The sequence below is a fragment of the Myotis nattereri genome (genome assembly GCF_964212035.1).
Source record: "Myotis nattereri genome assembly, chromosome: 4".
NCBI lineage: Eukaryota > Metazoa > Chordata > Mammalia > Chiroptera > Vespertilionidae > Myotis > Myotis nattereri.
This window is the reverse complement of record NC_138079.1, coordinates 106,743,078-106,757,223: the sequence shown is the minus strand read 5'-3', so window position 1 is coordinate 106,757,223 and position 14,146 is coordinate 106,743,078. Positions and strand designations below refer to the sequence as shown.

Here is a 14,146-nt window from a genome sequence, read left to right as displayed (position 1 = left end):
CTCCCCACCCACCCGGTGCCCACAGTTCACTCTGCCTGGTAACAGCACCTGCAGTTTGCTCAGCCATGTGGTTTCTGAGGGGCTGCTCCCAGGTCCATAGGTGAGCCCCAGGTGCGCATGCCAGTTGGACCATCCGTCCCGCCTCTGCAAGTATCCGATTGAGCTGTAAACCAGGAGGATGTCTGCCGAGTGGGGGAGGCACTAACAGACTCCTCTTCCTGCTGACACCAGCGGGGGGCGGGGGCGGAGGGGCCTGGATGCTCGGTGCCCTCAGAACACCGGGTTGAGCCTCTCCGGAGGCCCCCCTGGCCCAGGCCTTCCTGGCTTAAACCAGTTGGAGCTGGGTTTTCTGTCCGACTAACAGGGTCCTGACTGACACTGAGGGGAAGAAAGACAGGGACTGAAATTGCGTGGCAAGTGTGATGACCCAGGAAGTGACGCCCCGCCAAGACCTAGAGGGTGGGCAGGTGTCAGCAGGCACCGGCAGGCTCCCAGGAAGGAGGTTCGGGCGGCGGGACAAGGCAAAGGCTCAGGGAGGAGCAGGACCTCGCTCAGGAACCGGGAGGAAGGAAAGGCCATGAGATGCGCAAGGGCCCCATCATCTGGGCCCGTGAGTCCTGTGCCTGGACCCGAGTCCTGTCAGCAGTCACGGGGGTCTTTAGCAGGGGCGCCAGGCTGATTGGCATCACGGGACGGTCACTGTGGTAGAAAAAATGGAGCAGGTGGGCCGCTTGGAGCCAGGAGCAGAGGAGCTGGTGCAGAGCGGAGGTGGGGGAGGGACCTGGCCCAGGGCAGCCGTGGGGGGCTGAGGGCCACCTGGCAGGTGGGCAGCCAGGTGTCATGACAGGTTTGATGCAGGAGGCCAGGGAGGAGGCACCGAGGCCAAACCCCCAGTTCAGGGCTGGGGCAGCTGATGGGCAGGGCTGCCAGGCACTGAGCCAGGACAGAAGAGCCCATTGAGGAGAGTACCTTCAGCCGAGCCTGCAGGCTACATGCCCATTTGGGCCAGTTGCATCATGGGCCAGAGGAGAGTCCAGACCATGGGGAGGTCAAGGCCACGGCCCTCACCAGTCCCGGTCCGGCTGGCCAGTGCTGGTGGGACAAGTAACCAAAGCTGGAGAGTGATGGCGAGGCCACCTGAGCAAGGACAGTGGCCCCCTGGGCCGGCGCTGTGCAGGCGCTGTGGCACCTCCCCCGCTGGGACCCGACCCAGGGCTCCGGTATCAGAGCTCCAGGGAGACCTGATCGGCCAGGACGCACTTCCCATGACGGGCGTGTGACACAGAGGGGGCTGCGGTGAAGTAAGTTTTATTTCAAACCTGCTAATAAGGGAAAATAAAGCTCGGAGGAGGTGACGCGTGTGAACTCGAGGAACGGGGTGTTCCAGCCGGGCCCGCGGACACCGCTAGTGCTGCCTGGGCCGCAGGGACTTCCTGCTGGGTTTGGAGAGTCCAGCCCCCCGCTCCTTCTCAGGGTCGAAGACTTCTACACACAGAAAACACCAGGACACTGAATGGCAGGGCTGGTTGCACCTGACAACAGCCACGTTCCCAGCTACACGTGACGTGCCCGGGACCCTGGCCTGACAGTGCCCACTGCTAACCCTCCACCCACTGCGAGGACGGGGAGTGAGCCGGTGACACGTGCACCACCCGAGGGAGCTGCTGGGAGAGAGCCTCGTCTAGACCAGGACCCATGAGCCTGGGGCTTTCTAGTGAGTTCCAGGGAGCCTCTGACCGCGCACACCAGGCAGCCCCGCTGACCGCAGAGCCCTCTGCGTGTGGGGTCCCGGCCCTGCTGATGCAGACCCCACATGCGCCCCACCTCCCAGGGCCCCTCCCACAGGCCAGGAGAGCCCCGGAGCCGCAGGGACACCAACCTGGGATCTCGTGGGGCCAGTAGTCGTTGCAGTTGGGGCAGCGCGGCTCGGAATTCGACTGGAAATACTTGGCCACACAAGGTGAGTGCATCCTGATCCCGCAGGTCTCACAGCTCTGACCCTGGAACAAGAGCGGACAGCGTGGAGCCCCGTTCGCACCTCCGCGCACACACCTGCCGGAGACCGTCCACACGCTACATGTTGGTCTTCCAAACCCCAGATGAATGATAATCATCCCAGAGTCCTGGTGCAATGGGCTGATTAAAGACTGCCAACGAACGCAGCTCAAGACTACAGGCCAGGGCCGGCAGTGGTGGCTGGCAGGCCCCGCAGAGCAGCAGGGCCCCGACACTCAGCTCCCTGCACGTGTAGGCCTCGTACCCTGCAGGCGGATGTGATACAGCTTTTCAGAAAGCACCAGGCAATGTATTCCAAACACTTAAAAAGCCCCTACTCTGTCCCAGGAACCCCACCTCCAGGGGTTCAGCCAAAGGCGGCCACCACCAGGCACCCAAGGGGCAGGTGCAAAGTGGCTCATCAGAGCGTAGTTAGCGCTGCACAAAGATACACGTGAACGAGGAGGAGCCCTAAGTCTAGCACTGGCTCAGCGGCTGGGAAGCCCCACAAAGTCCACCGTGTAAAACCAGCAACGGGCACACTGACTCAGGTTGGTATGAGCCCAGGGGGAGCCTTTCAGAGTTGGAAGCAGAGGATGGTCAGGGTCAGGGTCAGGGAGGCAGAAAGGCCCAGGAACAGGAATCTGAACCTGCTGTGGTCTTTCTGTCTTTGCTCACAGCCCCAGCCTGCTTTCCCGCAGGCCCCTTGTGTCCTCCCCAGTGTCCTCCCAGCACTGCCGCCTGGAGCCTCCACAGCAATGGGCACGGGAGGACGGTCCCCACACAACAGCCGAGATGACAGGAACACGGCCGACCTCGGACCGCCTCCTGGAGAAAATACAGCCAAGAGCCCTGGGACCAGCAGAGGGCCAGGCGCTGCGTTCATGGGGTCGTCTAGACACCTCCGAGGAGAGGCCCGCCTGCTCACATCGGGGGTGACGGCAATGCCAGAGGCCGGGGCCCACAGAGCTCAGTGAGGTGCCCTCAGAGCGCCGGGGCCACGCACCCGGTGGGGAGCCCCCCAGCGGCACCTGGATGAGGAGGCCGTGGCAGATGTTGCAGATCTTCACGGCGTCGGGGTACGTCTCCCGGATGTGCTGCTCCATCTCCAGGATGGCCCGGGTGTGCAGGGTGAACTCGCCTTCCTTCTGCAGGGACACAACGGGCAGCATCTCTTAGGCCACCGCACACCAGCCTCCCCACTGGGTACCGTTCCCTGAGCCACACGCTCACAGCCCAGAGGCACAAAGGCCGACGCCCCCGGCACTGTGGGTGCACCAGCCCCGGCCCACGGTGTCCACGCTGGCCCCTTGGCAGCGCCCCCAGTGGGAACCTAGGCAAAGACCTGGAAGAAATCGAGGACCCCCAGCCCTCACATGTTCTTAGCGCCTCACTCATGCCTAGACAGACGAGTCACGAGTCTGCACAGCAGCCCACCTACAATGGGGCCGACCAGGAAGGGAGACAATCTCCCCAAGGGGTGAACTCAAGACAGCCCCCCTCACTCCCTGGAAGCATGCCAGGTGCCTCCCCGCACTGCTGCCTGGAGCCTCCAGAGACCAAGATCACGTCCGGCCTCATCACCTTACAGACAAAGCTGGGAACTGTGCCAACAGGGCAGGGGCCGGCCCCAAGTCACTGTGTCCAGACACAGTCCACACGCCATGTGACCTAAAATCCCTGGGACCAGGAAGTGCTGAAACCCGAGGAAAGAGCTCGGCTGGCCTGTCACCAAGTTACAGGGAAGAGGCGGCTGGCTGAGGGGGACCAGTTCAGAGGCAAATGGCACCGAAGCCCCTGTAAGTTTATCTTGATTCATAAAGTCAACCAATGAACTGGGATGTGCTCTGTTGACCATTTTGTTATGTCTGAGCCTGGCCTCTGATGGGAGAGGGAGGCGCCTTGCCAGAAGGTGCCCCTGAAGACAGATGCCTCCACGTCATCCCCAAGGGCCCCTGCACTTTTGCTACTTTCTAATTTTTACAAGCAAGAGCCATTTCTCTCACTTCAGACATTAAACACCCCACTCCAGCTCCTGCCCCAAGAAATGGTGTGCTTGCGTGACCAAGCCAGGAAGTGCACTCACTCCACTCCAGCCACCACGGTGGCCCAGTGACCACACAGAGGGAGACGGGCCCATGGGTGCAGACAATCAGGCCGAAGAGCTGGCTGCAGGGAGCAGGAGAGTAGCAGGAGGCGCTCGCGTCCAGCACTGCAGGCCGTCCAGCCGCCAGAGTGCGCAGGGCGCTGTGCTTCGTGGTGGGCATAGTCCTGTTGCTGTTTCCTTCTCAGAAGCTCCCAAATCCATATGCAGTCCCTGTCCACAGCCACCACCACCCACCTCACTCCGCCTAACTGCTCTCAGCCCCTCCTGCCCCTCTGCACTCTGACTGCAGCACCCTGACTGCAGCACCCTGACCCTGCAGCACCCTAACCCTGCAGCACCCTGACTCTGCACCCTGACTCGGGAGCACCCTGACTCTGCACCCTGACTCGGGAGCACCCTGACTCTGCACCCTGACTCGGGAGCACCCTGACTCTGCAGCACCCTGAGCTGTGCAGGGCCAACAGCCTTGTCTCTGCCGCGACCCATCAAGGCTGCCCCGTTCTTGCTGAAGAGCCAACTATCAGCATCGCGCAGGCTCACTGTGTCCCACGTCCCCCTCACGCTTGTGCTCAGCACGCTCTGGCCTCCGCTCCTTGAGCACTTGTCCCCTCGGGGCACCGGGCCTTTGCAGAGGCTGCCCCTCCAGCCCTGGGTAAGCTTCCCCACCCCAGCTGCCTCCCGCAGCCTGCAGCTCCTGCCAGCGCCTTTGTTAACGTTATAATGACATCATGTTTGCTTTCTCTCTGCAAGTACTTCAGGGAGATGGCTGACTAATTTCTGGGCTCTTTCCCTGCACCCCCGGCCATGAGCCCCTGAGAGCATGAGCCGGCCCGCTTTGCTCCTCTGTGTCCCAGCACTGCAGTGACCAGCCCTCACCCCATGAAAAACATCTGAGGGGAGACAAGCGGACCTTGTTCAGCTGAGTTGGGCTCGAACCGTGTGTACGAAACACCTGCTACATGCCTGAAACTGCCCAGTGCTCATCATTCGTGACCTTCCTCAGCCCTGTGGGCGCGTCACAGGGAGGGCCGTGTCGGGTGCCCAGGCAGGTGCCAGGCAGGTGCCAGGCCCTCCAGGGAAGACCACACAAAGTGACCTCCAATGCCTTGCATCTGACCACCCCACCCAGGGCCTCGGACAGGCCGCACAGCCGCCTGCGCACCTCCATGCCCAACCGGGGGCCGCACAGGGCACAGGAGCAGGGCCCCCCGGCACTAGAGTCCTCTGTAGTAATGAATGCGAGGTGCCCACAAGTGTCTGTGAGGGCCCATTCTGAGGGTGTCCCTCTGATCGCAGTGCTGCCCCAGGGAGGCTGGTCGGGGGCCAGCCAGCACCCTCCAGGCCCCAGCTGCTCCTCCACAGCTCAGAGGTGGGGTGCTGTGGTGAACTGGGCAAGAGCGGAGCCTGTCTTTTGTGGGAAAAGGGTGGAAGCACCAGTTCTGTTCATCAGTAGAACAAGATATGGCTGTCTAGAGCAGGGGTGGGCAAACTTTCTGACTCGAGGGCCACAATGGGTTCTTAAACTGGACCAGAGGCCGGAACAAAAGCATGGATGGAGTGTTTGTGTGAACTAATATAAATTCAAAGTAAACATCATGACATAAAAGGGTACGGTCTTCTTTTTTTTTTTTAGTTTTATTCATTTCAAGTGGGCTGGATCCGGCCCGCGGTCCGTAGTTTGCCCACGGCTGGTCTAGAAGCTGCAGTCTGATCCTCGCACAGGCTCCCCACGCCTCAAGCTGGTCTGTGTGTCCTCGTCAGGACAGTGCTCACCATGAAAATGAAGGCAGTTCCTCTGGGAGCCCATCTCCGGGCCCCTGACACACACCACTCATCCCGTCCTTCGCAGCCCTGAGGTGGATCCTATACTCCCTCTTACAGACGCAGAACTCGAGGTCACCGGGCCATGATGCGGGCCCAGACCTGACACTGCACCTGTGCTCTTATCCGCTGCATACACTGCCTGCAGCCCACAGGCCTGGGTGCGACCCCGGCTCTGCCGCCGGCTGTGGCCCCTGACAGATCGCATGTGGGCATCACAGCAGACGAGGGCCCTGGAAGGACATCCGCTGGACACAACCGGGTTCTGAAGGAAACAGTGTGAAGTCTAAAAAGGGAGCCGCGCTAGCTGGGCGCCCACGGGCAGCGTACCTCAATCAGCCACTTGTTTTGTGCGAACTTCTGCAGCACCTGCTCGGCTTCCTTCTTCCGCATCTTCTTGCCTTTAAGCTGATCAACCACATTCAAAATGTTTGTGGAAGAGGCAAAGCCGGTTTCCGAGTCAATAATCAGTTCCAACTGGAATAAACAGCAGGTATCACATTCATCTACTAAGTTGGCAAACACAAGTTTTAAGCAGGGACACCAATCCTGGTGGGGGAGGGGCTAGTAAAACTACCCATATCACAGGCAGAGCTGCACACGGTACGATCCTTCAGGAAAACAACCTCATCACATGCATCAAGAGCTATAAACTGCCTGGCCAGTGGCTCAGTGGGTTGAGCACTATCCTGTGCACCAAAGCGTGGCTGTTCAATTCCCAGTCAGGGCACATACCCAGGTTGTGAGTTCGATCTCCAGTGCTCTAGTTGGGGTTGTATGAGAGGCAACCGATGGATATTTCTCTCTCTCTCTCTCTCTCTCTCTCTCTCTCTCTCTCTCTCCCTCTCCTCCTTCCTTCCTCTCTCTAAAACTCATTAAAAAATAAATTAAAAAGCCACAATCATGTTCACTCCTTCTACATCAACAGTCACTCTTGTAACATTGTCCCAATAAATCCTCTCAACGCTCCCAAACCAAAGAGGGTCACCTCACCGCTCATGTCCCTACCTCCCCGAAGATGGAGAAGCTGAAAAATGGATGAGTGAGTAAATGAGGCTGCACCCCTACAGCTCAAAGGTGGCCAGGCCCTCAAGGCTGCCTGACTGGCAGGCCAGAGCCAGGAAGGGCAGAAAGCAGACCAGGGTGGGCTGGAAGAGCGAAGCTTGGGAGCCGCAGAAGCACTGTGGACCCAGGCGGGGGAGGCTGACGGTAAGCAGCCCGCAACAGGGCGGAGTCGCTGGGGAGAGGCTTCCTGCACACACAGGTATGCAGGGTGTCTCCGAGCCTGGTTCTCAGGCCTGGCTGCTGACTGTCCCCAGAGGAGGCTTAGAAAGGAATGAGTCTAGGGCTCTGTCCTCAGGGACCTGGATAGATAGACCTGTTGTGAGGCCCAATGTCGAAATGTGCGCCCAGGGCGGAGAACGTCTTACCCAGCTACTCTGCCAGGTGAGTGAAATGAGGACGAGTGCCCAGCTCCGAAGCAGGGCATGCGGAGCAGCGCCGCTCCGTGTCATGAGCCAAGCGTGCGGGTGAGGACGGGGTGAGGCCCTCCTGGCAAGCTCCCCGGTGCTGCTGGCGGTGGCCCCAAACCGCGTGCCCGCGCCCGCAGTGAGGCTTGTCCGCCTGCATCACACGCCCAGGAGGCCCGATGCGCGTCAGGGGTCAGGCCGGGGCCAGCCCTCTCCCAGGCGGCCTCGGTGACCCCCCACCACCACGGGGCAGCTGTAAATTCGGGGTGAGCGCTCACTGACAGCCCCCTGCGAAGGCTTTCTTGGGCAGCAATGGCGGGGGCCCCTGAAGACGCAGTTTCCATTTCTAATGATGAAGGCTTCCCATAAGAAGCTCGGCTGGTGGGAGGCCCTATTACTTACAGCCTTTCTAAACAAATCCAGTTCGTTCTCTGCAAAATCTGAGGCCATTTTGGAGATCGCAGTTGTTGCAAGATTCACCTAAAAAAACAAGTCAGCATGATGGTCAGGCTGAGCCTTCACTTGTCAGCTAATGCACTTGCTGGTGCTCCCTCCCAGCAATGAGGACCTACGTCCAGGCCCTGTGGGCCACAACGATGGATTCGTAACCAGGCTGATATTACAGACATAAATCTTTAGCTCAGTCAACGTGTTTAATTCTCAAAGATTTGAGAACTCCAGAAGTTGTACAATGTTTTTCAAACTCAAGATACATCTGGAAGACTTGTCTGCACACTCCTGGAGCTTCGCGCACACAAGCACTGAGCAGGGCCGCAAAGAGGTCTGACCCACCGTTTAAACTGCATTTCCAGTTATTTGACTCCACAACCCTTACTTCCCTGGTACAGAGTTTGGGAAACGGTGCACTGGAGTCTGTCTGTGTGGGCATCACTGATAGGAGCCTGATCTTTGATTGGCCTAAGACAGTTCCCTAGCCAAAGAGGGGGCTTGTCAGCTTCTCCCACCTCTCTTTCACCTTGTTCCCGAGCTAGGAGGGAAAATCTGAAAACAGGAGGCTCCAAATGGGCTCAATCCGTTGTGCCCCACACCTTTTCCTTCCACAGTTTCTAAGTCTTGTTCCAAATGAAGAGCATTTTATCCCTTTAATGCTAATATTCCATTCATTTGGGTGGCTTCGTGCAGAACCCAGTCAACAAACAAAACAAAGTCAAATGCTTCCCACTGGGGCAGTGAGCGCGCACTGAGGGCAAGAGCCCAGGCGCAGGTTCTGGTCACCCCACCCTGATAGGAGCAGGGGGTTCTATAGCGACCACAGGCCCGGGGAGCACAGAGCGGGCGGGGTCGGAGCTGGAGGGCTCAGCCATCTGGCTCCCTCCTGTCCCAGAGCCCGTGTTGAGGCGGGTCACCCTGGTTCTTCCCCAGGAGGCACCGGGCAGTTGGCTCAGTCCCAGTTCCTCACAAATGCCACTAGAGGGCTCTGCCTGGCACTCACCAGCGCATAGATGGGTCTCCCGTCATCTTCGGTGACTCCTTTCTTTATCTCAATATACAAGGACTCCAAGACGCTGTTAATGTTGTGGATGAAGTCCTCCAACTTCTCCACAGGAGCGTTGCCTGGAAATAAACAGGCAAGGGGGAGGGGGTGCGCTTCGTCAATCGTGTATCAACCTGAACGGGAGAGCAAAGCCAGAAATGGGCAAAGGCCCAGCCTCTTTGGTGAATGTGGCTTCTCTCGTCCTGGTCTGTTCGGAGAGACAACGGGTCCTGGGAGGTAGAAAGGCCCAGGAACAGGTATCTGAACCTGCTGTGGTCTTTCTGTCTTTGCTCACAGCCCCAGCCTGCTTTCTCGCACAGCTCCGATGCCCAGTACGGTCCCCACATGGCACCTCGCACACCCTTGTGTGCCCAGAACCTGTGCTGAGCACCTGCTACACGCAGCTCACGGCCCAGCTCCCACCTCGTCCCAGCTCCCTACACAAAGCCTCTGTCCCTGAATAGCCTCACAGACGCGTGGGTGTGACAGTGAACAGCAGCCAGGGGTACAGACAGCAGCTCACACCGAGCATGCCCAGCAGATGCCCTGATCCCAGCATTCTGCACACAGTAATGCACTGACCTGCCCACAGCCCTCCGAGCAGGCACTGACATCCTCCCCCCAGATGCGGAGAGGGGGCTGATGCCCCAAGCATCACACCATCAGGCACGTGAAAGCAGCCAGGCTGACTGCTCTCCCACCTCCACGTTGCCAACAGCCCAGAGACTACAAGAAGGCAGCTACTACTGGCAGGGTCCATCAGCCCATCGGAGGAGGGGATGGACAGAGCGTCAGGTGGGGCCACCCAACCCAGTATTGTAGGGGTCTGGGGTGAATGGAAAGCGGAGAGCCTGGGAGGGAAGAAGGGCCAGAAGGGCCGATGAGGCTGCAGTGGAAGCAGGAGCCAGATGGCACAGGGCCCTGCGGACAGGGGAGCCTGTGACCTTCCTCCTGTGGACAATGGGGAGCCTTTCAGAGCTGGAAGCAGAGGATGGTCAGGGTCACCTTTCCTCTTCGTACCATTTATACTATGACACATTTTAAAACCAAGAGTATGTATTACTCTTTTCACTTATTTCAATAATCAATTGAACTTCCAGTCAAGATGGCAGCTTAAACAGTACTCACCTCCTCCCACAATCACATCAAAATTACAACTAAACGACAGAGCAACCATCATTCCGAACTGCCTGCAATCGGGCTGGGTGGAACTTCTACAATTAGCGATTTAAAGAAGCAGCCACAGTGAGACGAGCAGGAGGGGCAGAGGTGTGGAATGAGCTGGTCCCACACCCGCAGGTGGTGGATAAAAATGGAGAGGGCTATCTCAGCTGTGGAGGTTCCCCCTCAGGAATGAGGGTCCCAGCCCCACACCAGGGCCCCCAGCCTAGGATTCCAGTGCCAGGAAGATAATTCCCCAAAACTTCTGGCTATAAAACCAGCAAGGACTGTGGCTGAGTGAGACAAAGGGCTGCTGGAGTCCCAGGCAATTCCTCTTAAAAGGGCACACGCACAGACTTACCCAGACTCACTCTCTTGAGCTCCAGCTCTGGGGCAGCAGCTTGAAAGGCGTCAGAGACATATGGGAGGAACTGAATTGTCCAGCATCAGGGCGAGAGCTGGAGGGGCAGCTTTCTCCCAGACAGAAGTGCTGGCAGAGGCCACTGTTCCTTTGATGAGCCCTCCCCTCCCAAATGATTCCCTGTTTTAACCTTCCTCAATTGCAGGTGGTTATTGTTTCGTGAGCACTTTCACATCCTTAGCAACATCAGCACTCTTGATGGCCTCTTCATGTTTTAAAATTGTGCTGAGAGTCAATTTTGCCATACCATCCTTGATAGCCAGATCAGACACACACAAACACCTCTACCATACTTTGCAATTACGTTTTCCTTTTTTAAAAAAAATCCTCACCCAGGGATATTTTTCCCATTGATTTTTAGAGAGAGTGGAAAGGAGGGAGGGGAAGAGAAAGAGAGAGATCAACTCGAGAGAGACACATCAATCAGTTGCCTCCTGCATGCGCCCGGAGGTCATAGATCGAATCTGCAACCCAGTACATGCCCTTGACTTGGAATCAAACCTGCGACTCCTTGGTGCACAGGCCAGTGCTCTAACCACTGGGGATACCAGCCAGAGTGCAAATATTTCTTTTTTAAGCTCTATCACTGTTCTCTCAACTTTCCTTTTCACTTTGCTGCTACCACTAACTTCCTTAGGACCCATGGCGAGTTACTGTAGATATTTAATAACAACAATAAGCAGCAACAAAAAGCAAAAGAACATGAAAATAATCATAGAACAATTTCCTAAGATGTTAATAATGTGAGGCTTAGCAATAAACTGACTTATACTCATGCATTCTCTCCTTTGTTGCCTGAGACACATGACTGATCACATAGCTTTCAGCAGTAAAGGGTTATCGGGTTGAGAACTGAAGTTTTGTTGGACAACAGACATTTTTTCCATAAACAAGTTGGTTGAGAACTGAGTTGTTCAAGATGGGAGATGTTTGAGAACTGAGGTTTGTATTCAAAGTGATGAAAAGCAAGGACCTACAACCAAGATTTCTCTACCCAGCAAAGCTATCATTTAGAATCAAAGGACAGATATAGAGCTTCCCCAAACAAGAAAAAACTAAAGGAGTTCACCACCACCAAACCAGTATTATATGAGTCTTCTTTAGGAAGAAGAAAAAAAAGATAAAAAATATGAATAATAAAATGGCAATAAATACAATCTATCAACAATTGAATCTAAAAAACAAAACAAACAAGCAGAACAGAAAAAGACTTACAGATACAGAAAATGTTTTGACAGTTGCCAGATGGGAGGGGAGTTGGGGGATGAGTGAAAAAGGTGAAGGGATGAAGAAGTACAAATTGATGGTTACAGAATAGTCATGGGGATATACAGTGCAGCCTAAGGAACATAGTCAATATTCTATTAACTATGTATGGTATCAGATGGGCGTGAGATTTATGGGGATGATCACTTGCCAAGTTATATAATGTCTAATCACTGGGGTGTACACCTAAAATAATAATATATGTCCACTGTAATTGGAAATAAAAAAATGATAAATTTTTAAAATAATTGATTTCAAAAGATTTGTGCCTTAAAAATCACTCTGAGAGGGAAAAACCAGCAGAAAACACATTTGTGGTGCCATTTATGTTAAAAACAATAATAAAACCAAGGAAACATTACTGCAGGGAAAAGGCCTGGCAGATTACCCACCAAGTTGATGACCATGGGGGTCATCCCAGGGCATTTAAACGCTCTCTGTATTTGACTTCCGACAGAGAAAGGTATTTGTAAGCTCCTTGTGTACAGAAATATCATTAAAGAAGAGATCACACTGGTGGCAGGGGAAGGCACAGCCATGTGGGCCACGTAAAGGAGACAGACAAGAATCTTGACAGTAGAATGACAATGAAATTTAGCCACAGCTGCTGAAAACTGGTGATCAGAGGGGTGAGACACGACTATTTCCTGCCTCCGTGCCTTTGCTTACGTCCTTCCTTTCTGAAAGGCCTCCCTCCTTCTCATTCCTATTTCTGCCTACTAGTTATGAAAGCCAACTCAAATGACACTTTTTTCCATGAAAGCATCTCGGCTGCCCCTAGTGCAAAGTGCTTCTGCGCCTATTTCCTCGGCTCCACCACCCAGAACGGGGGGTGGGCCTGCTGCTCTGCACAGGCCTGGGCCTGGGCTTGCTGGAAGCCTCCCTGCAGAGCACACACTCTGGGAACCTCAGACCTGCAAGAACTACCTCTCACTGACTGACTGACAGGGTTCTTCATAGCAGGAACCACTCCTGTTCGCCTCATGTGGTACAGCGGCAAGTCCCACCTCCCTCTGAAAGTGATAGTTCACATTTTCCACTGAAAAGGCCTCTCCTGGGCACCATTCAGAAAAATGCACTCTGGGGGCAGATCAAACGCATTCGAATACATCAGACTTTCCAGACATCTGGGCACCGTGAAGGTGAGCCACCCTGCACTGTCCTCTCTCCCCGCCACCTCTGGTTTGCTCTCTAGTCTGATTTCAAAAACATGAATGTTTTTACTGTATTTTTATTTTAAAAGCTACTTCCGACTGCTGTCCTTACTTATTACGGAAACCAGCCATCTGCTCAGTTGCTCACGTTCCCTTGAGTCCCACCCTCTCCGACCACACGAGCTTCCTTCAGGGCCACGGGTCCCTCTTCACTGTTGACAGTCTACGTGTCACAGACACCCTGTGTCATAAACCTGAGAATAAACTTCTCTTTTGCTCAGTGACACTCCCCGACCAACTTAACTCTCTGGCAGCAACAGAAGCAGCCGGTGCCATGGGGCCAGCAGTGCGTGGGCTCCAGCCCAGTCCTGCCCACCTCTCTGTGGGTCCCTGGCAAGTCTCCCCCTTTCTCCCATCTCGGAAGGCCACCCATCGCCTTACCCCCAACTTCACAGATGCCTCGCACACATGCCTGCCATCGTGTTCCCACCACCACTGCTGCTCCAACCACCCAGGCTCCAATTCTCTAGCATCCAGCATGTCCCCTCCTACACGGGCCCTCCCTGACCCGACCAGATGCGGTTCCCATGCCACCCTCCACAGTTCCCAAGCACCGCCCTCCCCAACACACTTTGTTCCAGTGACCAAACCCGGCTCCCCACTGAAGTCATCTGGTGATACCTGGCTGCCTAGCAGCCATTTTCAACCCTAACCAGACCCTAGCTTTTCTTGTTGTTGTTTTAAATTGCCTTTCCCCTATATGTATGATTTTGGTGGGAGAACTATCCCATATCCAGAGAACCAGAGGGCAGGAAGCTAAAGAGGCAGATCTTAGGTCAGCCAGGAGTGGGCCCAGCAGCTATGCTCAGCCTGTCCAGCACACTCAGTCTGAGGCAGGGCAGCAGGGAGAGCTGGAGGTGGCTTTGGCCATGAGGTGCAGCTATGGTTGAGCCCTTGTGCTCCTTGGCTCCTGCCAATCCCTCAGCCTGGCACCCAGCCATCAGCCAGTCCTGTGTGCCCCTTCCCCAGGAGCCTCCCAACGCGGACGTTCCTTTTGAAGCTGGCCATAGCTGGGGTCTCTGGCTCACTAACAAGATCCCTAACATGCTCATTACGTGTCAAGGTTATACCAGATTAGTACTTCCAGTGCTGCCTTCAGACCAGCTCATCCTCACTGCCCTGCCCAGCCCCTCGCCTATGGCTACAGCTCATGGTCGAGGCTACCGTTTGCAGATCTGCAGGGATACACTGGGCTAC

General features: G+C 55.8%; 1 protein-coding gene across 5 annotated transcripts in view; it reads right to left on the bottom strand.

Annotated features, from left to right (window-relative positions):
• Positions 1 to 1,292: 1,292 nt before the first annotated feature.
• The window catches only part of NSMCE1 (NSE1 homolog, SMC5-SMC6 complex component), a 30,221-nt gene continuing 17,367 nt past the window's right edge, over positions 1,293 to 14,146 (bottom strand). For 4 of the 5 annotated variants that reach the window (XM_081090381.1, XM_081090383.1, XM_081090382.1 and 1 more), the window contains 6 exons: positions 8,846 to 8,967; positions 7,795 to 7,872; positions 6,254 to 6,400; positions 3,027 to 3,143; positions 1,880 to 2,000; positions 1,293 to 1,485 (listed from right to left, as the gene is read on the bottom strand). In XM_081090381.1, coding sequence (XP_080946507.1) covers positions 1,406 to 1,485; positions 1,880 to 2,000; positions 3,027 to 3,143; positions 6,254 to 6,400; positions 7,795 to 7,872; positions 8,846 to 8,967 — 665 coding nt within the window. In that variant the 3' untranslated portion in view covers positions 1,293 to 1,405. The remainder of the gene's footprint in view (positions 1,486 to 1,879; positions 2,001 to 3,026; positions 3,144 to 6,253; positions 6,401 to 7,794; positions 7,873 to 8,845; positions 8,968 to 14,146) is intronic. The other variant, XM_081090385.1, reaches the window with a different exon arrangement.